Source organism: Lissotriton helveticus, chromosome 5_1, assembly GCF_964261635.1.
Source record: "Lissotriton helveticus chromosome 5_1, aLisHel1.1, whole genome shotgun sequence".
Taxonomy (NCBI): domain Eukaryota; kingdom Metazoa; phylum Chordata; class Amphibia; order Caudata; family Salamandridae; genus Lissotriton; species Lissotriton helveticus.
The window spans coordinates 2,132,344,746-2,132,367,963 of record NC_136065.1 but is presented as its reverse complement, the minus strand read 5'-3'; the positions used below and the strand labels follow the sequence as shown (position 1 = coordinate 2,132,367,963).

At 49.8% G+C, this 23,218-nt stretch overlaps 1 protein-coding gene across 1 annotated transcript in view; it reads left to right on the top strand.

Annotated features, from left to right (window-relative positions):
• NCS1 (neuronal calcium sensor 1) overlaps nt 1-16,747 on the top strand; it is a 358,114-nt gene extending 341,367 nt beyond the window's left edge. Inside the window, exons 7-8 of the mRNA XM_078641547.1 lie at nt 4,687-4,809; nt 15,296-16,747. Coding sequence (XP_078497673.1) covers nt 4,687-4,785 — 99 coding nt within the window. The 3' untranslated portion in view covers nt 4,786-4,809; nt 15,296-16,747. The remainder of the gene's footprint in view (nt 1-4,686; nt 4,810-15,295) is intronic.
• The last annotated feature ends 6,471 nt before the right edge of the window (nt 16,748-23,218 follow it).

Here is a 23,218-nt window from a genome sequence, read left to right as displayed (position 1 = left end):
TGCCACCCTGGGATAAGTGTTCATTGTCACGGGGACACTTCTGGAGACCACCCGAGCATCACTCACTGAGGGCCCGCCGAAGGCATGGCCATAGCCTATAGAGGATTACACCCACCCCACCCCCTCACCCCGTGCCCCTGAAATGTCACTCATACTGATGAAGTGTCAGTCACGGGCTAAGAGGAGCCCGATATGTGACTGACTCCGCCCTGCCTATTCCATCATTTTATAGACACCGCACTGTAGGCCAGATGTAGGAAGCCTACTTCCGGTCGGTAGCGGCCGAAATGACAGAATTTCGGCCGTTACCGACCGGAATTAGGCTTTTCATATGTAGGGGCGTAAATTAAGGATTCAGTAATTTACCGAATCGGTAATTTAAGGAATCGGTAAATTACTGAATTCTTAAATACCGATTTGGTAAATTACCGAATCCTGATATGTAGGGAGGACTCAAATGAGTGATTTGCCCATTTTAGGATTCGTTATTTACCACCAACTACAAGTTGGTGGTAAATTTCGAAAACCCTAAAAAATGCAAATTTATGCAAATAATAACAGTGCCATGTGGCAGACATACATGCCCTTAGGGCATGTATGTGTGCCACATGTGCACCCATACACAATTCAGAGGTGCAACAGGGTGTCAAAGTGACACCCTGCCACCCTTCAATGTTTTCCCCCTTATACCGAATCGGTATTTACCGAGTCGGTATTTACTGAATTTTACAGATTCGGTCAAATTTACCGATTGCATACCTACATAGCATTAACTGATTCTAAAATACCGAATCGGTATATTTCGGTATTTTAGAATTGGTAAATGCTGATTATCTACATCTGGCCCTGTGTGTTTCCATGTTTCCCAGGCAGGGGTTATACGAGAACTGAAAGTTTCATCTGAAGTTTCCCAAATGCTTGTGATTTTTATTCACCTTGCTAACAGCGGAGTGTCACCCCGTCCACAGGGCGCGTCTGTTTTCATGAATAATTTCCCCTTTTTCTATAAGTCATACATTAAGACATACGTCATGTGTTGGTGATGAACGCCTCTTCTGCCTGCCTGCATGTTGTTCTACATTTTGCAGCTTGTGAGGGGCATTTGTTCACAGTCTGGTAAGTCTAGAAGGATGGGGAGGGTCTCTGCTTTTATCTCTGTGTTGAGGACCCCCCCCCCTTCATGCCTCACAACAGACTTTTGTGTTGTCAGGCCTCGGTTGTAGCAAGCAGCAGGGGCGTCCTTAGGCATGTGCAAGCTGTGCACCTGCACAGGGCCGCCAAACCCCAGGGGCCTCAACGCCAATATATATCCTTAATATAATAATCCTCTGAGGATGGATACATATTTGCGTGGTGGCCCCTGGCAGGGATTTGGCTGCCTCCGGCTCTGTTCCACTTCCAAACACCCTGACTCTCCCCTCCTTCACTAGCCTCCGTGCTCTGCCCCACCCGGACCCCCTCTTTCGGGGCCCCCTACCTACACTCCCTGCCCAGGGCCGCCATGAGCCTAGAGCCGCCCCTGCAAGCAGTGTGTCAGTGCCCCGTCCCCCCACTGTCTGTCACTCCACAGGATTTCCTTCATTCACACACTGGACCCTTGCTTTGGAAGGAGACACTCCGTCCCCTCATCATTTTTTTTTTAGAGTTTTATATAGTGCGAACATGACCCAAAGGAATCGGGTATCAGAGCACTTTACATGAGCACCAGTTTCGTTACAGATGGACACATTGATTTTTATTAGGCACGGGGAGATTAAGTGATTTGCCCGGAATCACAGGATGTTGAGCATCATTGCCGAGACTCAAACCGGTTCCCCAGCTTCGAGGTCGACCGCTCTAGCCATAAGGCTACATCATCTCCCTAGCCTCCAGATGTTGAGGCGCAAAGAATGGCGCCCCCTCCACTGAGACTCTGCCATCGTTTCCAGAGGTTGCGCTCGGTCAGGATAGGAGTTTGAGACCTAAACCCTCATTATTGGCTGTTGTGACTTCTCCTGGCCTCGACCACGTCAGTGCCAGTTCCCCACCTGATTGGCTGGTTGATCCTAGTCTACTATTGTGGCCCGGTCTCTCTGTGCTCACCTACCTACCTGAACATTTTACAAGACTCCTGGGCCGTCCAGCGTGTGACCCGTGGGGTCCATCACTGCTGCCAAACACCCGCCTGCCTTGAGAATGGTCTGTGGACCTCCCGTCTTAGGAGCTGCCAGTTTGTGCCAGGCCTTCTATTTTCCTTATACCATGTGGTACAACCATATCTTGCACATGCTGGCGGTCACTGTTGCCGTGGATGGACGCGTGAGACCATGAATCCATCTCAGCATGGCCAGCCTCTACTTCGGAGTGCATCTATTGTCCTCCATTTGCTACGGTTGTCTCTGAGGGTTAGTCCCCAGGTCTGAGTGCTCCTGTTCCTCAGGGCACGGCACAGCGCTGCTGCCCGTCTACCTTCTGTTCAGAACAAGTGGACAGGAGGCTCTGATCCATAGACTGCCTGCCTCCCTGCTGAAGTTGTGCCAGCATCAGGCGTGTTCGAAGAGCCGAGTCCCCTTCGCCGGCCCTCCTGATTCTGTGGGTGCTGCTCCAGTGATGGACGAGCGATGGTGAACACTAAGCCTGGGCGGAGTTGGCAGAATGCCGCTACGCGGAGTTCCACGGAGTTGGAAAAAAAGTCAGTGGCACTCCGCTCTGCTCCACCTTCCCTAATTTACTTATAACAAAAAAAGACACTTACCTGCTGTGGCATCTCTGGGCTACCTCTTTCTTGCCGTGGTCTCTCTTTCCTCCTCGTCTACGCAAACCCCTACGTTGTACACAGGGCCGGCGCTAGGCATGGGCAGCGTGGGCAGCTGCCTAGGGCCTCGCACTCAGCCCACCAGCATGGGGCCACGCACTGGTGATGCGTCCTGTTGGTTCCCTGGCGATACATTTCAAAGAAAGGTGTCACCTTTCTTTGAAATGGAGGGCCCCCCTCCCAGGGCCACTCAGGGATGGTACCTGGATACACAAGGGAGGGAGACGCTCCCTTCAATTGAAAGGAGACCCATTCACAGACACTGTGGGGGGCCCATTGTCCATCATTTTGGCGCCCCCATAGTTTTAACTTTTAGCCTACAAGCAATTCGCACACCTATCGGACTGAAGGTGTGAGAAATGCTTGTGGGCTCAAAGTTGAAACTGTGGGGGGGCGACAAAATGCTGGACAATAGGCCTCCTATAGTGTCTGTGAATGGTCTCCTTGCAAGGGGCCACTTATCTACATTAGAGGGGCCTCGCACATTCCCTTTTAGCCCAGGGCCTCGCAAATCCTAGAACCGACCCTGGTTGTACATCTTGCGTGCGCATGAGAGCGCAAGATGTAGAACATAGCAGTTTGTGTGGACGAGAAGGAGGAGAGAGACCAAGGTGAGGAAGCGGCAGCCCGGAGACGCCACAGCAGGTAAGTGCCATTTTCCTGTTATAATTAATTTAGGGAGGTGAAGGGGCCGGCTAACTCTGCTCCGCTACGGAGTCGGAGTTTTGCCTGAACTCTGCGTTCCCAACGGAGTACAGAGCAGGCAAAACTCCGTAAACTCCTCTGGCGGAGCGAAGTTCTCTGCCCAGGATTAGTCCAAGTCCTGCCTGCTGGCCCTCCAGAGTCTGTGGACACTGCTCCAGCGATGGACGAGCGATGGTGAACACATGGGTCTGGCACACTGGAAGCAATAATGCTTGTACTGTAGGGGGCTTGAGGTGTCTGGAGGGAGACCCAATTCCTTGAACAACTGCATCCTCTGCGTGGTGACCACACCAGACCACGAAGGTCACCCGACACATCCGCCCTGTTTTGAGGCATGGCCCATCTAGGATCAGTTCTCCAAATGTAGCGAGGAACACCATTGATTGCCATCCATCTCTGTTCGTTATAGTAATATTTGTGTCTGAGTCCGAACACCCAACTGCCTCCTGGAGGAAACCTTGACCACTCGACCAAAGCAATCACTAGAAACAACAAACCAAAGCAAAAAAATCCAGGGCTGTGGGACAGTGAGGAGAAACAATACCAGACACCGGTACTGCCCAACGCTCCGCTCTGCCCCTGGATCTGGGGAAAAGGCTGAGCAGAGAGTGATTGAGGGGTGAGGGTCTGGTTTGTGAGTTTAAATGAGTGGTGGAATTGGAAGGTTTGTTGGATTGGCAAAAGAATGGGTGTTTGTGTGATTCCAAGATGGGTTTATGGCTCTGGTAGGGTCTGTGGCCAGGCTGGAGGTTGCTGGCTGAGAAGTGTTCATTGTGTCATTGCCAGAAAGGTAGTTTGAGTACTCGTGAGGTCACGGCTGTTGTTAGCACCCCTGAGGCAGGTTTGTAGTGTTAGTTGTTGCCACCAGGGATTGGCGAGTGAGTGTGTGAGTGAGTGGGAGTAGAGGTTGTTGTTAAGGGGAGGTTTGGCTTTAGGAGGGTCAGGTTATAGGAATGATGTGGGGTTTGGGTGGTTCACTTGGGAGTGTTTTAGGATTGTGGGACTGTGCAGGACTTGGGGGGGCCTGGAGTGGTAGGCATGTGCGGGAGGAGGGGTGGTGCAGGAGCCAGAGGTAGGGGCAGGTGGTTAGAGGGTTGAAGAACAGTCGGTTGGTTGTGTTTGTCTTCCCAGGGTGTTTCATCCAAGCTCTTGCTTTTTTATCCTCTGTCTCTGTCCTCACTCAACAGAATGCCGACGGGAAGCTCACGCTGCAGGAGTTCCAGGAGGGCTCGAAGGCTGACCCATCCATCGTCCAGGCGCTGTCCCTTTATGATGGGCTGGTATAGTGCCGAGAAGACCCCTTAGCCCAGGTGCGTATAATTCAGTGCAATAGAGAGCCTGTCTTCGACTGGAGTGCTGCCCTAATAAACCCACTTATCTTAAGCCAGATCCCACAACCTGCGAGGAGAGGTTATCACCAAACATCCCGTCCTAGGCTTTCATGTGACAACCTAATGCCTTCTGGGACTTTTCTTTTTGCCACTCTCTCTCTCGCACTCACTCACTCACTCACTCACTCACTCACTCACTCACTCACTCACTCACTCACTCACTCACTCACTCAGTCACTCACTCACTCACTCACCCACCCACCCACCCACTCACTCACTCACCCATTCACTCACTCACTCACTCATTCACTCACTCACTCACCCACTCACTCACCCACCCACCCACTCACACACTCACTCACTCACTCATCCACTCACTCACTCACTCACCCACCCACCCACTCACACACTCACTCACTCACCCATTCACTCACTCACTCACTCATTCACTCACTCACTCACTCACCCACTCACTCACTCACTCACCCACCCACCCACTCACACACTCACTCACTCACTCATCCACTCACTCACTCACTCACCCACCCACCCACTCACACACTCACTCACTCACCCATTCACTCACTCACTCACTCATTCACTCACTCACTCACTCACCCACTCACTCACCCACCCACCCACCCACTCACACACTCACTCACTCACTCATCCACTCACTCACTCACTCACTCACTCACACACACACTCACACACACTCACTCACCCACTCACTCACTCTTTTCTCTCCATATTTTGGTTGCATTCATGACACTGATCCAGGACACAGCGCTTAGAGTTCACTCATTCACACCGGTGCACTAGCACAATAATGAGTTGATGGTATTTTCACATCTCCATGTAAATCACAAGGGGAGTGGACGGCCCGCTCTGTGACCGCTCTGACTGGGCCACCCGGGCTACATTCAGATAAAATAAACAACACATGTCCTGCACTCAGAGCGCTTTGTCGCGTCCAAAAATGCACGAATACGTTCATTTTAAAACACGTCTTATTCATACTCAATGGAATGCTATTTGCTAATTAAAAATGAGAGACTTCCCTGCTTAACCGTGTCTAGTTGAACTACAGCAGTTGTATTAAAACATAATTTTTTCATTGTTTGACACGAACCCCTTTCTTGCTTTTCTTAATTATTCCATTTTAACAGAATTTTCTTTGAGAGACTGAATAAAATTGAACTTCATGAATTTAACAGCTTTGATAATGGCACTGAAATATGAGGGACCGATGGGCCTTCCTATAAAGTTTCATTTCTAGTGGTAAAGTTCTCTGTCTGCCGCACTAGTGCATGTGAATTCAGAGAAAAGTGCGGATTTCTACATTTAAAATTCCACATGAATATCAGGTTTACTAGGTATACAGTACACGTATACTACCAGGAAAGTGGCTAGAAATAAACACCATCAAATAAAACTAACATAATCAATTATAAAGAATAATGCAACATATTTTAGAATGTTATAACAAACACTTGCATGTAAGGCAAGTGTGACAAGTGCCACTTCTGGTTGTAGTATCCACATACATAAACAACGGATAGGAAATCGTCAGACGTACGTGGTTTTCTAGTTATTAAACGTCATATTGAGGGGCATAGGTATGAAATGAAATGAAATGAAATGAAAACAGTTTTATTAAGCGCTAACTGCTGCCCTGAGGCGTCCAGTACCTTCAGAAAAAAGAGCAGGGGAAGATCCAACTAATTGAACAGAAAAGTCTTGAGCTGTTTGCGGAAGCTCAACAGACTGGAGTCAGCTCTAAGATGGAGGGGTAGAGTGTTCCATAATTTAGGGGCTTTATAAGCAAAGGATCGACCTCCGGCCCTCGCTCTTTGAATCCTAGGAACTTGAGCTAAAAAAGCATGTGAGGAGCGGAGGGCTTTAGTGGGTTGGTATGGTGATACCAGAGAGTGGCTGATTTCTGGGCCGGATTTCCAGTAAGCTTGGTGGGCAATGCACATAGATTTAAACTTGACTCTCTCTCTAATGGGGAGCCAGTGCAACACTCTTAAGCCAGATTTTATTGAGGTTCTACGGGGAGTTCCAAGCAGTGTGCGGGCTGCACAGTTTTGAATGCGCTGCAGTTTTTGTAGGGTGTACTCCGGCGCCCCCAGGTACAGAGCATTGCTGAAGTCAAGGCGAGATTGAATTAAGCCCTGTATAACTATCTGCCTGGCCTCAAAGGAAAGAAGCGGAAGAATTCTTTTAATCATCCTCAAGAGGCCAAAGCAGGTCGCTGAGACTTTAGTTGCCTGCATGTCGAAGGTCAATAATTTGTCCATCCACACCCCCAGGCTTTTGATGTTGTCTCTGGGGGTGGGGGCTGTGCCCATGCTCAAAGGCCATAACAGCTCCACGGTAGAAGGGGCTGAGGGGCCTAGGAGCATAAGCTCTGTTTTATCGTCATTGAGCTTCAAACAGGACTTCGTCATCTAGCTCTTGACCTGTTCCAGACATGTTGTTAAATTGGGCAGTGGTAGTGGGCTGCTCTTTTGCACGAGGTAGACCACTAGCTGGGTATCGTCCGCATAGGTATTCATGTTTTTCATTATTTATTACTTCTGTTTATCTAGTTACATTTATGTTTAAAAGTTGGAAAAAGCTGAAATGAGATGATCTTTCAGTGAGCATCCTTCCTGAGAGGTAGTATTCCTTCAGTGTCTATTGATGCGGTCAGCCATGATTGCCATGGCAACAGCTGTGCATTCTGACAGTACTGAGAGTAAATAGGGGTGGCATTTCCTCATGAAGGCTACGAAGCTGCAGAAGTGTGCATGTTGTGTGCATGTTGTGTGCATGTTGTGTGCATGTTGTGTGCACGTGCTAGTACACAGATATGTGCGCTTTGGGACCTCCAGGAGAAGCAAGCCGCTGGATCTCATGGTCCCAAGACATCCTGAGAGGGGCGTCTCCTGAGATACGAGGGTGCAAAGCCCCAGACACCCTTCAACCACAAAGGAACTTGAAGATCATCTCCTCGGAGACGGGAAGCCAGTGCGGTGGTGAATCTCACGAGAAAAGCCCTGTATGTGGAAGAGATGTGGCGCAGCGGCCAGGGCAAATGACGTTGAATGTGGAAGAGGTGTGGCGCAGTGGCCAGGGCGACTGACGTTGAAAGTGGAAGAGGTGTGGCGCAGTGGCCAGAGCGATTGACGTTGAAAGTGGAAGAGGTGTGGCGCAGCGGCCAGGGTGGCTGACGTTGAAAGTGGAAGAGGTGAGGCGCAGCAGCCAGGGCGACTGACGTTGAAAGTGGAAGAGGTGTGGCACAGCGGCCAGGGCGACTGACGTTGAAAGTGGAAGAGGTGTGGCGCAGCGGCCAGGGCGACTGACGTTGAAATCTGGGGCTCACGGTTCGATCCCCGGCCCCGGCGGCAGGTCAGCCCAGCATCACGTTACTCTGGGCAATAGCTCGCTTAATCTTCCTTAGGGCCCCCAGCGCCGGGACACATCTCCGGTGGTAGCTGTGCGCTTTACACATACTGGTGTTTCATTTCATTTCATTTCATGTTGACCAAGATGAAGCTGGCTGTGGCATCCGCACGCACAGCAGACAGCCTCATCTATGTGCTGGCCACCCCCGCCCTGGGCACTGGAATGGTCCAGTCTGCCACCGGCTTGGGCTCCGACTGGACCCGACAAAGATGAACCTTTCACTCGATGGAGGCAAAGGACTGAAGGTTGACTCTGATATATGGGGGCTTCAGAACGTACGTCTGAACCCCAAAGAGCCCGTATTGCCCTTCCCGGGGGATGGAGGGTGGCAAAGGAGACGGTGGCGGAGGATTGAGGAGCGCTGCACGTCTGCGGTGCCATCTTAAAGGACTTTAGGTAAGGGCCCGACAGATAAGTTCATGAGCAGAGTTGGAAAGGAACAGTGGGGCGCAAATCCCGTTCCACGTACCAATAAATCCAGACTGACTGGGCTGACCTCTGCAGATGGGGGTATCGGGACTACAGCAGAGGACGCACCTTCACACACCAAGCAAAACCAAGGGGGATGATGGACGGAGTGTTGAACAATGCAAGCACGCACCCGCAGTCAACTGATCTGGGCTGAATCCATCATCGTTCTTTAGCTCACTCTGCCACCTCAGTTCAGACATGGCCATATGCAAATCAGTCTGACCCTGTGCCTCATGGGAACAGTCCAGCCCGAACTGCCAAGCCAGGTCTTCCCTGGACCGGAAACAAGCATCCTGGGACTGGTTTCTGACATTACAGCCATCATCAGCCAGGCTAGCTTGAATTCAGTGGCAAAGTGAGCAAGGGAACCACATCTAGGCATACTCTGCCAACTTAGGTCGAACAAAGCGATACCAAAGGGGATGATGGACGGAGCGCTGAAACTTTTCAGACACTCACCCCCAGTCAACTGATCTGGGTGGACATCACTTGGGAAGGTCAAGGTGATGAGATAGGCTGGGCCCGGCCTCTCCTAAGTGTTGGAAGGACCCTGGCAAGAGTGGCCAAGGGGGAACAGGGAGGCGCGGAGGCTGATCCTGTTCCCTGCAAGATGTCGGTGAGCCAGGCTTCCACGCACTTGATTAAGGACTATCGAAGAGGTTTATTTCGTGAAAACTGAGGGTGAGTTCAGGTCCTGAAAGGTCTAGGGATCCAGAATCCAGGCTCTAGAACTCGTCAAGGTCTGGAGTCTCCGTCTGCCGTCAACGCGCGAGGCCGGGAAGGTATTCGCAAGGACCATCGAACTCTTCTTCAGGAAATGTTCCCAGAGTCCCCTTGAAAGGTCCCTCAGAGTCTTCGTATGCATCCCACCAAGCTTGTATATGTGGCACCAGGAAGAAAGATTGTCCCTCCCACAAAGATGCAGAGCTGAGACCTCCCCATCAGGCTCTTGGTGGCCAAGGTGTTAGTTCGAAGTACTTTGGAGCTATTGTGGGGTGACTTTCCACCAAGGGCCAGCAGTTTCTGGTGCACTCCCTTCTGTTGTCCTAAAATCAACCTTTTTTACAACATTGTTCCAGCAAAAGGCAAGATACTAATTACAAGAGCTGCCCCCACCAGCCTGTCCCCTCCAACCGGGCAGGGGATGGGAGGGGGGCATCTCTCTCCTACCAGTTACTTTAGGATGCTGCAACCCACGCACACTGCCAGCAGGGGGCAGCATTGCACCTGGAATGGAGAATGGCTTGCCTTGTGGGCTCTTTGGAAATGGCTCCTGTTTCCATCTTCCCACGGTTTTCTCTGCTCAGTTTGCATCTGTGCTCGGTCTGAAACAAGCCTGGGATTGTGAGAAGGCGACATTCCCGGGGTTTGTGCGGGTGACCACCTCTCAGGTGATGGACATAGACGCAAGGGAGCTCTGTGGCCACCAGGTACCGTAAGTAATGTAAGTACCTGGTCACAGACCCCTGGACATGAGCCCAGCCCGACGTCCTGTCTAGGAAGGACTTTCCAACCTCTTGCAGGGACCCCCATTGACAGGCTGGAGTGGTTAAGGCGGTTAAAGACCGGTCATTGGCGCCTTCTCTGCAGTCTTGCTTGTGTTCCATGTTTGGGTCTATCAGGATCAGACTGGACGAGGGGCCAGACTTCATGCCTTCTTCACCCCTCCTCCATCTATCCTTGAACCACCTCTTTGCCTCTTTCTCTTCTGTTACCTGAATGGATTCTTTCTAAAGAATCTCTGATGGACACCCTCCCCCCTCCTGGTTTCTTATAGTCCCCCGCCTCAAGGGGTTGTGCTGCTACCCATCACTGAGCTGACCATGTGATACAACCTCAACTGGAGCTGACCATGTGATACAACCTCAACTGTGACAATGCGTCACACATCAATAAGACAACCTAAACAGCGACTGAAAAATTCGAAATGAATGTGGAGTAATGAGGCTACTGCCTCGGTATCCAAAAACTCACCACTGTCAGAAGGTATCTGACAGACGAAAACAAGACACACAGGTTGTGCTGCTGGTGGTCCTGGGTGCTCTTCAGATGTGCGTGCGGTGTCTGGTAAACCCTCGTTTGCTCATCCGCGCTCCTGGTGGACGCCCCACACCATGTGGCATGGCTGGTTGTATAGTGGCCATAATGATCGTTCCTGCTGTGCCTCTCCAAGGGGTACCCCTCGACCAGGCTTCTTGGACATATCTTGGTTCTTATTCCTACAAGTTACTCCTTTGCCATTTGTGGGTGGCTCCTCCCACCGTACAGCGTGGCTGGTTGTCTAATGCCCTTGCCATGTGGTACTCTGCAGCAGCCTTGTGGAGACCCAGGGCCAGTCGGAATGAATAAACGTACAGTCGCTGCTCGTTTGTCGCCCCCGGACAGACTGCAACGAGGTAGCTCCATGCCACTCGTGGGTGTACTCTTCAGAGTGAGTACCGCGGCGGCCTGTGTTATTTCGTTTCTTGTGTGTAGTATATTTTATCAAACTACGCAGGATTGCCCAGGGGGCACGACTGTACACAGCTTATCAGTGTCTAATGCATAGATGTAAAGCTTTGACTTATAATTGTGGGTCAGACGAGGGGCTTCACCGGCTGACCCCATTAAGGTAAATAAAGACCAAACCCTTGTTTGGAGATTTATGAAGTGGCTGGCCTCATTGACGGCTCTGAGCCACTTGGCCACTTAGGCCACTGAACAGCAGCCAACAAAGGCTCGCCGCCACTGAATGCGGGTTCGATGACGGACACACTACGTGTCCTCCCGGTTGCAGAATATAATGCCCATTACCATCTGAGTGGTGATAGAAAGTTGGCACCAGGTGCAGCTTGTTGAATCCCTTCCAGTCCACAGCGCCTGTAGCATTTATTATACGATGTCATCAATTATATCATAAACATGTCATGACTGATGCAATCAGTGAGTTTTCCAGCGTGAATCTTTCTGGATTCACTATGCTATGCATTATTCCGAGGTCTAGTGGTTGGGTCTGGAATCGACACATTTAAAAAAAAAAAACAATTCCGTAGCCCAGGTGGGTGTCGACGTCCCACCATTTGGTGTCCTCCTGCTACGTCGGCGTGCCTCCCCCAGAAGCTCCCACCTTTGGACGCCATCATCATATTCTTTTTTCTGCCGTTGGGTCTGGATCGTCACCGAGAGGTTCCAGAGTTTTTGGGAAGAAGAAGCGAAAATAAAGCAGGAAAACCACTGAAAAAATTGGAGAATACATCTCGCAATCAAGAACACAGAGCCGGGATGACTAAGAAGGATAGGAAGATCGAAAACTTCGACATCCAACGGAGAATGTGCATACAGGGGGCCTCCTGAGCGCAGGAATGGACAAAACACCTTTCAAATTCTGCCATAATTGCCACCACAAGTACGCTCAGAAGGACCAGCACCCGGTTTGCAACCTCTGCCTCCCAATCAACCACGAAAGCAAGGATTGCAACGCCTGCTCGGCATTCACCCTGAAGACTCTCAGAGTGAGGGAGAGACAGAGGATAGCAAACTACAACATGCAGGGCCAAGGACAACCTCCATCGCTCCAGGACTTGAGCCTCTCCAGTGGTGCGTAGAGCCCACAGAACCCATGAAAGTCACTAGGCTCTTTGTTACAAGCACAGGGAAGGGAGGCTGGAAGTCCGCTCTTGTTGTGGCATGTTGTTGCAGCTGCAGCTGCTTGTGCCGAGGCCGAACCATGGTGCTGGCTGTGCCCCTCTGGATGCGCAAAGGAACAACGGTGTAAAGCGTGTGGAATGAAAGGGGTTCTCTATTTTCAGGCTCTTCAACCCTTTTTATTATATTAGTGTGGTTTTGGATACCACAGTGTCAAGTTTGTTACCATAGTTCCACGGGGGACGCCTCGTTGAGTCCTGTGGTACTAGATATTGGGGTACTCCGGTACCACAAGACAGGCCTGCAACAAAAAAAAGTATATATTATATATATATTTTGCTATTTGACATAAGGGAGAGTCACATCGCTAATGGGCCTCAGTTTTAGGGTATGACCCATCCTGCCCCTTTGTGTCCTTTTATTTAATGTCTCAGGACTCGGGGCTTTGTTTCCGAGTCCTATAATGGCCACCACAACATATTCTCCATGTTGTGGTCAGCCAATCAGGATACACCAATCCACTTCGAATGGACCAATCACAATATAACACCAGCAGTCCAGGTACCTCTAACTTTTTACCAACTTTACCAATCCTCACGTGCACTTGAGCACCATTTTAAACACTAATTTCTGTAAAATAGCTGGAAAGATTTGCCCCAATTCACAAAAAACATACTTTCTTTGTAAAGTTCTAAGTTTTTGTCAAATTTGGTGCAATTCTTTTCAACCATTATTTTTGTACTGGATAGCAGATTTTCCTATGGGAATTGAAATAGGGAAATTGCACGTTACGGATACCAACCCCTTTTAGGTTGAGCCTAGACAGCACTTGTGCTGTCTCTTCGAGACATGCTGTAATCAGTTTGTGGGCTTAGAGCCTGCCCACTGTTCCTCATTGGTTTGTTTCAGTGCTCTTTAAAAATCCTTGGTTTCAAGTGAGTATTTGTTACCATTTGTCCCACCTATTCCTTGTTTGTTCCCTCCCATGGAGAACGCCCCCAGGATGTGTAGCCTTCCACTTGTGTGCATTCTAGCCCTGTCCTACAGACAGGAAGAGTGGAGAATGGCTACTATGTACCAGGGGTTACTACCCCCCTCTCTGTGAATAGGCAGGGACCAGTGGCACCTGGGTGGCCTAGGGCCTGGTCCTGGCCGCGGACAGCTTGGGAGTACCAGTGGGGTACCCCAGTTGTTCCAGACAGTGTTTTCAGAAGGAACCCCATGGGTTCACAGTGGCGTAGAACAGGAGGGTGTCCCTGCAGTTGCGGGCCCGCGTCCGTGTTCTATCGCCCCAAGCAGGGAAGCCCATCACGGTGGTGATTGGTCTACCCTGCGTTTTGGCTGGAAGGGGGTTGTGTTAGACTTGGCCCTTCTAGCAGGTTCACCTTAAACTTTTTGCTTTTGATATGTGATATGGTGTTAGTGATTTTGGGCTTCTGCCCACTTTACCACTGTGTCCCAGGGTAAAGTGCATGCGTGTAGTGGGGTTGACCTGCCCTCCCATAGGAATGCATGGGAAATGTATGTGTCCCTGGTAGTTCCTGATGCGTGGGGAGTGCAGGTGCGAGTTTGGTATGGGCGGACTCGTGAGATTGAATGCTGCGCGATGATGTGTGCGGCGTGATTGTGTCTAGTGTGGAAGTGCCACTTCTAGAAGTTGGCATGTCTGTGTAATTTATGTGAATTGGCTGCCAGGGACCCTCGCACTTGACCGGGGTAGGTACCCGGTCAAGTGCGAGGGTCCCTGGCGGGGTGAAGACCCGTCAGGGGATACAGAAAAATAGCAAATATGCGGGGCAGGCTCCCGCTCGGGGAATTCAACGGCAGATAAGCGGGGTCGGCACCCGCGCCGTAAATCAGCCAGGTAAAGTTTACACATTGTAAAGTGTGTGTTTCTTATCTAATGTGTTTGGTATCATACAAAGGCTATTTTTATATATAACCTTGTGTGGAATTTCCTTTGTGGTGGGCCTTGGGTGTTGTTGCTGCGTGCGCGCGCAAATACTTAACTTACATAGCCTCCAGGATAAGCCTGACTGCTCGCGCCACGTTGCCTAGAGGGTGAGCAGGGGTTATCTTTGGCGTGTAACTCCCTTGCCCTGACTAGAGTGATGGTTTCTGCCTGACTTTGGTGCAAGCCTCAGCCAACCGGAGAATCCCATTTCTAACATTACCCCACAAAAAATCATATGAAGAAGAACAATAAGCAGCTAGTATTACCATTATTCATATTAGTGTTCTTAGTGTTATTGTTTTGTTGTTACTGCTTCTATTGTTGGTGTTACTAGTGTTAGTTATATTTTTTCTTGTCATTATGGCCATTGTTATATTAACAGTAATAATAACGTTGTATATAACAATACGAATGGGGATGATAATATTAGATAAGATTTTAGTGCTGGTAACAGTAATAGTGAAGGGGCATTTCACAAGTCTTGTGTAGAGGAACCAGGGTAGTATTTCTTTTCTTCTGCACTTTACTGGGTTTTTATTTTTGCTCACCACGGTTATGACTTTGGGCAGAGCTAATGTTGTCCTTCGCGTAGCTGCAGCTTGATCCGAGAGACCCAGATTTGAATAAACACTGAAGGGAAATGGAGGTGGGAGGTAGGTTTCCTTTGAGGTGGGAGGTGGTTTCCTTTGAGCACAAGTAGGAATTGATTTGGGGTAGTGGTTGGCTGTCCTCGTGCCTTCTGACACATGTCTGGGCTAGTTCAGGCAGTCTTCCAAGTGCCACCAGGCAGAGGGGTTTACTAGCGAGGGGTGGTCCTCCATTTACTATCGGCCATTTTCAGATTCCAAATCTGACATTGGTTTTCCACCTCCCACTTTAGCCACCGCCCTGAATACGCTTGGATAAAGAGTGCGTGCTGGACCCTGGTCCCATCTCCCTGACTCTCCTGTCTTTTCCCCGCAGGCGCCTGGAGTACAGAATCTTTGTGTGCCATCTGATCCCATCGGTGCGGAAGCTCATCCGGCATCCCCTTCAAGCGGTACAAGTGCGGGGAGCATGGCTGCAAGGGTGACCTCCACAACCGCTCCATCGCTCTACGCGTCAGACCATCCAATCCATTGAGTCCTTCAGAATCCTGGGGGATAGGGGCCGAGGGAACCGAAGGACACCCGTTCTGGATTTCATCCCTCAGAGAACCCACCCCATGTTCCATCTCCCCGCATAACCCATTCTTTCTCATTGTGGGCCAGATACCTGGGCCACGGACACGCCCATTTTTGCCTTAGATGACACGGATGGAATGTGAGCTGCGACCGCAGCATCTGGCGTCCTCTGACCGCCAAGGCAACCCTGCCCTCTTGGGTGGGAGAACTTTCATGCGAAAGAAACACAAGTGTTGCTGGTAGGGGTCAGGAGCCGGTGAAAAGGCGACATCTGCAAGATTATTCTGCAGCAGAAAATGCCACAGTGCTAAAAGCGGACTTTATTCCAGGAGTTGACGCAGTATTGTGCTTTTTTGGTGAAAACTGTGTTTTTTTTTCTTTTGCACACACTCACCTATATTTGCTTATACATAGATATATATATATATATATATCTTTTATTTATTTGATGTTAATGTCAGCTGTGTGTCTTGCGTCTATGTGACAAGAGGCTAGAAGTGTTTTGTCTGTGCATGTTGGGGAAGGGTGTTTGGGAGGGACACCAGGGGAGGGAGGGTCATGTCCTCTCATTGACTTGTGACAATCCACTGTGCCACGCTTTGCGAAACCCTGCTGCGGCGTCTGAGGGTCAAAATACTTTCATTCAGCATGACATAAAAACCTGTGATGTTGCATTACAGTGGGAGGCAGCTAAAGCTTCTGCATGGGGTCATTCTTGCTCTCTGCTAAATTGAGAAACATTTGGTTTTATTCCTCGATTATTATTTTTGGAGGGTTGTGAGAAGTTCATGTTCTACCTCCTTAGCCCCGCTTCCTCCAGTCCGACACCTCTGTACATTATCTTTCTGCCCTACACATCACATACTCAGAGTTTGAGGAGAGCAGCAAGTAAGTAACCCATTTCAGGGCAGTGAGTTGTAGGCTGCGGGATGGGAGCTCAGAGATTTTCTACCCAAGGACCCATGTTATGAAAGTCCCTTCTGAAAGAGCCAGGTGAAGCCCAACATGTCTATTCTGAAAGCCCACCTTTCTGAAGCGGGTACTATGCCCCTTTGTACTGGACCGAGGCTCACGGAAGATGGCGAGTTCCCTACTTAGCTGTGTACTTTGAGTTGCTTTATCTCTAGCTGTACTGGATTTTTGGTGACAGCGAGACCTCGCCGTGCCAAATTACTACAGACTGGGAGTCCATCCAGATGTGCTCCAGGAGGAGCCGTACCACATTACTACAGACTGGTAGTCCATCCAGATGTGCTCCAGGAGGAGGCGCGTCTCCAGCCATACCACCTTACTAGAGACTGGGTGTCCATCCAGATATGCTCCAGGAGGAGGCGCGTCTCCAGCCATACCACCTTACTACAGACTGGGTGTCCATCCAGATGTGCTCCAGGAGAAGGTGCGTCTCCAGCCTTACCGTGCCCTGACAGGTGTTAGCTCCCAGCTACCCTGAGCTTTCAAAGTTAAAGCAAGTACTCCACCCTCAAAGAAGCAAGTCCACCACCACGCTGAGCGCTTAAAGATAATCCCTTGCCCTACCATGCCCTTAAAAATGTGAGTTGTAGAAGGAAAGTTTCTGCGACATAAAATACGACAAATCGCGGACCATACTTTGCTCTAAAGCCCAATCCTTTGCATACTCTGCTCTCAAAGAACGACGATGGGTAATTTGAGAACCATGCGCTGTGGAAATGACATTTGGTGGCGTAACCTAAGTTTGAGAGTGAGGTAAGAAATAAAAAGTTAGAAGTATTTCTTGTCATAGGCCCTGATCCTGCCCTAGGAGACACAACTGATTTTTTACCTCTGCTGACATGTTCTTTTTTTAAGTAAGCCTCATTTTGTCACTCAGCACATACGTCAAGAATTAGAACAAGAGCGTTGCCTCCTCTGTTCTATCTTAAACACCTTGCAGGTGCATTGTGGGTAAAGAAGATCTCACACACAGACACCGCTGTGGCGCGAACATGATACCTCGCCGGACAGCAGCAGCCGTCCAATAGTTTAAACCGTATCGGCTCGTACCTTCTTCAGGCACTCCAAGGCAAAACTCCTGCTGTGCCAGACCTCAAAAGACATTATAGATTACCCACAATGCTTCCTGAAGTTGACATCAAGCAAAGTTCCCTTTGCTTCCGGTTTATCCCAGTTTAAAACTAGAGCGCAGAAGGGGCTCACATGAAGACTAGAGTTGTGCCTGATACCAGCCTATCCTTTTGCACCTGATGCCACTTCTATGGTCACAGTCCTATGCCATTCTATTTTTAACCACATGTTTTAGCGTAAAGTTGATCGCTATTGTTTTGTTATATATTTCCTGCGTCGTCCATCTCTCGTCGTAGATTTGTTGAGTCACCATGCATTTGAAGGAGGTCTGTAGCCCAACCTATTCCATGGAGGATCTGGGAAGAGTTTGCCTGTTTCTCACATTAGGTTACAGAAGGGGTTCTGGTGCCAGATCATACCGGGTCAAGTTAGTAGGGCAGGCATCTCCCTGCCAGTGTGCTCATTTGTCCCTGATTCGTGTCCGTCTCTGTAAGCATGGCCAGTGCTGGGCGTCTCTGTTATTGTACGTCTTTTGTAGTCCCCTCTTGGTTCCTGTGTCTTTGTGTGTTTCATTCATAATGTGAGAGGTGACATGAATTCCGTAGAGCTAGAAATGTCAAGTTTCTCTTCGTGATAGGATCTGATCGTTGGCCAACAGCGCCCCCTCTGTTGGTAAATTTGTGACGTCATTGTGGGGTTGGAGAGGCCCAGAGGACTTGGATTGGTTGGATTGGCTTGAGGATAGTGTAAAGGTCTTAAGCGAAGTGGCATGAGGACGACCACGGAGAGTTGGATATGTACGAGGAGGGCCGTTGGAGCTTGAGAAGGATTTCATTAGCTTGACAAAGATCGGACTGGCAGGAAGATGGATGTCTGATCCTCACATGTGTCGCTTGAGCTCGGTGATGGTGGCAAAGATCTGAGGAAGGTTGCATAAGCTTTAGAACTGTGACTGGATGCAGATGTTGGAAGGTGGTTGTAAAGGGATGAGCCATGTGAGCTGGAGATATATTTCTTGAGCTCGTTGGTGGTTGAATGCGTTCGGGGAGGGCTGTACGAGCAGGAGATGCGTCCCATGAGCTCATTGGTGGTTGAACGCGCTCTGGGAGGACTGTGTGAGCTGGAGATGCGTCCCATGAGCTCGTTGGTGGTTGAACGCGCTCTGGGAGGACTGTGTGAGCTGGAGATGCGTCCCATGAGCTCATTGGTGGTTAAATGCGCTCTGGAGGGCTGTGCGAGCTGGAGATGCGTCCCATGAGCTCATTGGTGGTTGAACGCGCTCTGGGAGGACTGTGTGAGCTGGAGATGCGTCCCATGAGCTCATTGGTGGTTGAACGCGCTCTGGGAGGACTGTGTGAGCTGGAGATGTGTCTCATGAGCTCATTGGTGGTTAAATGCGCTCGGGAGGGCTGTGCGAGCTGGAGATGCGTCCCATGAGCTCATTGGTGGTTGAACGCGCTCTGGGAGGACTGTGTGAGCTGGAGATGCGTCCCATGAGCTCATTGGTGGTTGAACGCGCTCTGGGAGGACTGTGTGAGCTGGAGATGTGTCTCATGAGCTCATTGGTGGTTAAATGCGCTCGAGAGGGCTGTGCGAGCTGGAGATGCGTCCCATGAGCTCATTGGTGGTTGAACGCGCTCTGGGAGGACTGTGTGAGCTGGAGATGTGTCTCATGAGCTCGTTGGTGGTTGAATGCGTTCGGGGAGGGCTGTACGAGCAGGAGATGCGTCCCATGAGCTCATTGGTGGTTGAACGCGCTCTGGGAGGACTGTGTGAGCTGGAGATGCGTCCCATGAGCTCATTGGTGGTTGAACGCGCTCTGGGAGGACTGTGTGAGCTGGAGATGTGTCTCATGAGCTCGTTTGTGGTTGAACGCACTCGGGGAGAGCTGTGTGAGCTTGAGATGCGTCTCATGAGCTCGTTGGTGGTTGAACACACTCAGGGAGGGCTGTGTGAGCTTGAGATGTGTCTCATGAGCTAATTGGTGGTTGAACGCACTCGGGGAGGGCTGTTTGAGCTTGAGATGTGTCTCATGAGCTAATTGGTGGTTGAACGCACTCGGGGAGGGCTGTTTGAGCTTGAGATGTGTCTCATGAGCTAATTGGTGGTTGAACGCACTCGGGGAGGGCTGTATGAGCTGGAGTTGCGTTTCATGAGCTTGTTGGTGGTTGAACACACTCGGGGAGGGCTGTGTGAGCTGAAGAAGGGTTGTGTGATTTGAGTGTGGTTGTACGATTATTAGAAAGACTATTTGAGTTTGAGAAGGGTCTTCATGAGTTGGACGATGGATGGAAAAGGAGAAGAAAGGCTGAACAAGCCTGGTGGTATAGATCAGCCGAACAGTGATTGCACAGGTGCGAGGAGGGCAGTATGAGCTTGAGATGGGCCTGTTAAGTTCATCAACGGAGGGTTGTATGAGCTTCAGAAGTATTCCATCAGCTGGGTGATGGGGTTATCAGCTGTATGATGGTTAGAAACGTAAGACGACGGTGATAGGTTTGAGATACATTTCACAGGTACGGGTGGCTACGTGTAGGATGAGAGGGTTATGATGAATGTGATGGCGGTTGGACAGGAACAGCTAGGGCTACATGAGCTTGGGAATGGTTGTATGGGCTTCAAGTTGGATGGACACTTGTGAGGAATATCTTGATATGGGTCAGACAAGCTTGAGGTTGGTGGACAGGTACAGGAATGGCTTTTTTCTGTTTATTTATGTACGGGGGAAGGTTGGACTGACTTGTGGAGGTCTTTACGTGCATGAGCTGGGTAGGGTGAGCCGGATAAAGGTTTGGACGGACTACAGTAGGTGTGAATGTGTTCATGGAGGTGTAGAGGCACTAGTCTGGTACTGGACAGTTTGCAAAGGGTTTGGCTGTCTCAAATAGGTTTGCAGGTGATCAAGGAGAGATGGAATGGCTCATGAATGACTGTGAGGGCGGTTGGATAAAAGCTTGAAAATGGTTACTTGCATTCAAGGTGGACTGGAGAAGGTTCAGTGTTGGAGGGGTTATAGAGACGAAGACGCTCAACAAGAGATACTCGAGTTGAGTGAGAACTATACTATACAAGTCTTCTCTGGCCTACAAGTGGTCGCGGAGCCAACGATGGGCTGGATCGAAGGTGGGAAGTATTTGAGGAATGTTTGGGAAGATTTATGGTTCACTTGGACTGATTCAAAAGTTTTGGAACGGCCTGATGAGTGTGACATGGTTTAACGAATTGAAGAATCTTTACATGGGTGTAATGAACTTTGGAAGGGCTCGGGTAGGGCTTGGATGGCTCCGGAAGGGTTTAACCTGCGTGAAGAGTGTTGAGTGGGCAAGACATGGATGAATGTGCTTGAGTTTGCGTGGACAGACCCAAGGGGGTCCGAATGGCCTAAAGGGGGGTCCTGTGTCAGCTGTATAATAGTTGTAGGGGCTGAGGAAGGGTAGGAGGAGTCAAAGGTATTGAAGAAGTTTGGAGGGATTTAAGAGGGGTTGGAAGGCTCAAGAAGGGTTGCATGCTGGCTTGCTTGTAAAGGCCCGCAGAGGGTATCAGTGGTCTCACAGATGTCTGGAAGGGTTTGGGGGGAGTTGGAAGGATTTGTAGAGGGATAGAACTGACTGAGGGAGGGTTCCATTCTGGCTTGAGGTTGGATGTCAGGGCTGAAGAAGGGAAAGAAACTTCGAAGGACTCGAAGGCGGCGGGAATGATTCTAGAAGGGTTTAGGGGGGTGGAAGGTCTCGAAGATCTTTAAAAAGTGAAAGTGATAGAAGAGGCATCAGGCAGAAATAACCCGACAACTAAGGGTATGAAATGTAAAATATTTGGAGCCAACACCATTATGCCACTGGTCACATCTGTAATCCGAACGTCAAAGATTAAACTGCTGCGTTTCCCAAAAGGTAGCCCTGATCCTTGCCTGTTGTCCTGCTGTGAATGACGCGCTGTGATGCCGATGTGGGCCACAGGAGCCCAGTCTATTGTCAGCGGAAGTTTCTAGAAGGCGCTTACGTAAATGACAGGGTCCTGGTTCCTTTGTACTGATTGAGCGGTTCTCCGTTGTTGGTTGCCCTACATTCTACTCACCTTTTCCTATGATTGGATCACAGCAGGTGCTATTTCATTTGTGATTGGCCAACAGCTGTGGTCCGTGCCGGTAACAGCGGTGGGGCTGGATAAGGGGGGATTTCGAGGGACGATGCTGAGGGAAAATGAATTATCGATATCCTACTTACCCGGCCCCACCGCTGTAACCCGCACGGACCGCGGCTGTTGGCCAATGTATTGACCGGTTGAATTCCCTCGGTTATTTGTTGATTTTTCAATCTACTGATGTTGCCCTGTTAGCTTTTGTTGAAGGTAGTAGATAGCTCAGCTGGTTATGGTGCAGCAAAGGCAACTGTCGCCCAAAGGTCGCCGGTTCGAAATGCACCAAGTCTCCTTCTCAGCGCTTTCTGCTGAGGCGTTGATTCAGTGAGCTGTGATAGTCTTGTCGGACAGTGATATTAATGACTTGCATAGCTGCGCCTCGACGGTATGAAAACCATTTATAGGCACTGTTACCGTACTTTAATTCTGCCCTGTGTGCCCAGTAGTTTTCCCGCCTTGGTCAGAGTCATGTTTTTCCCCCCCTAAATAACCATTTCAAATTCAGTTTGCAGGCTTTGCATCAGATTTCTGTAACATCTGTATAAGCAGCCCCATGGGCAGCTGTACCCCCCTCCCGCTCCCACTTTCCACTTTAGCGGCTCTTTGTAAATCGAGGCCTCCTCTGGAACCACTAAATGTATCAGGAAAGCTGTAAAGTCTTTCAAGGGTCAAAGGTACAGGACTTACTGGTTCGAAAGGGCCCGGTTCGTGTCGTTTTCTAGCCTTTATTTTTCTTTTCTTTCTTTGCTCTTCATTTCCATTTATCTCTGTTCTGCGAGTCTTTTTTTTAATATAAAATTGAATTGTTTTCCATACTTCCTGTAACTTACAATAAGAACCGTTAGCGTGTGTAATTTTCTCACCTCAGGCCCCCAGAGTGTTGTCACTGTGAATATTCCCTCAGCAGAGTAAGATCAGGCCAGAGGTGCCTGAGACCAAACTGGGATATCATTCTGGGATCGTTACATCAGACTATAACGACACTCCAGGAGTTTGACGTCATACTGTCACACACGCAACTTCACTCTAACAAGTCAACCTGATATCAGAAGCTGTCACTCTGAAAGAATCCTGACATCTCTCCAGGGCCCTGAAATCAGACGATATTAACATCTCTCCGTAAGACTGACGTCATACTGTGACATACGTGGCTTCACTGCAGCATTCTGGTTTCAGGCTGTGACGTTACGCCAGGAATCAAACATAAGCTTTTGACCGTGACAGCCTCACTCAATGACACAAATTCAACATTATGCTATATTATGACGCCACCTCCAGGCTGACCTGACATCAGACCGTGACGTCACTCTGAGGGACTCCTGACGTCAGACTGGCACACCTCTCCGGAGGACGCCAGGCCCAGGGTGAACTCCAGGAGATTAGCTTCTCCAAAGAGTTCATGTGAAGCGGACATCCCTGCGGTAGTTGGATCACAGAATACACCACTCTGAAGTCTGACATCAGACTGTGACCTCACTCCACAAGCATGACATCAGACAGTGACATCACTGAGCATCCCAACGTCAAAACCAGTGATGTCACT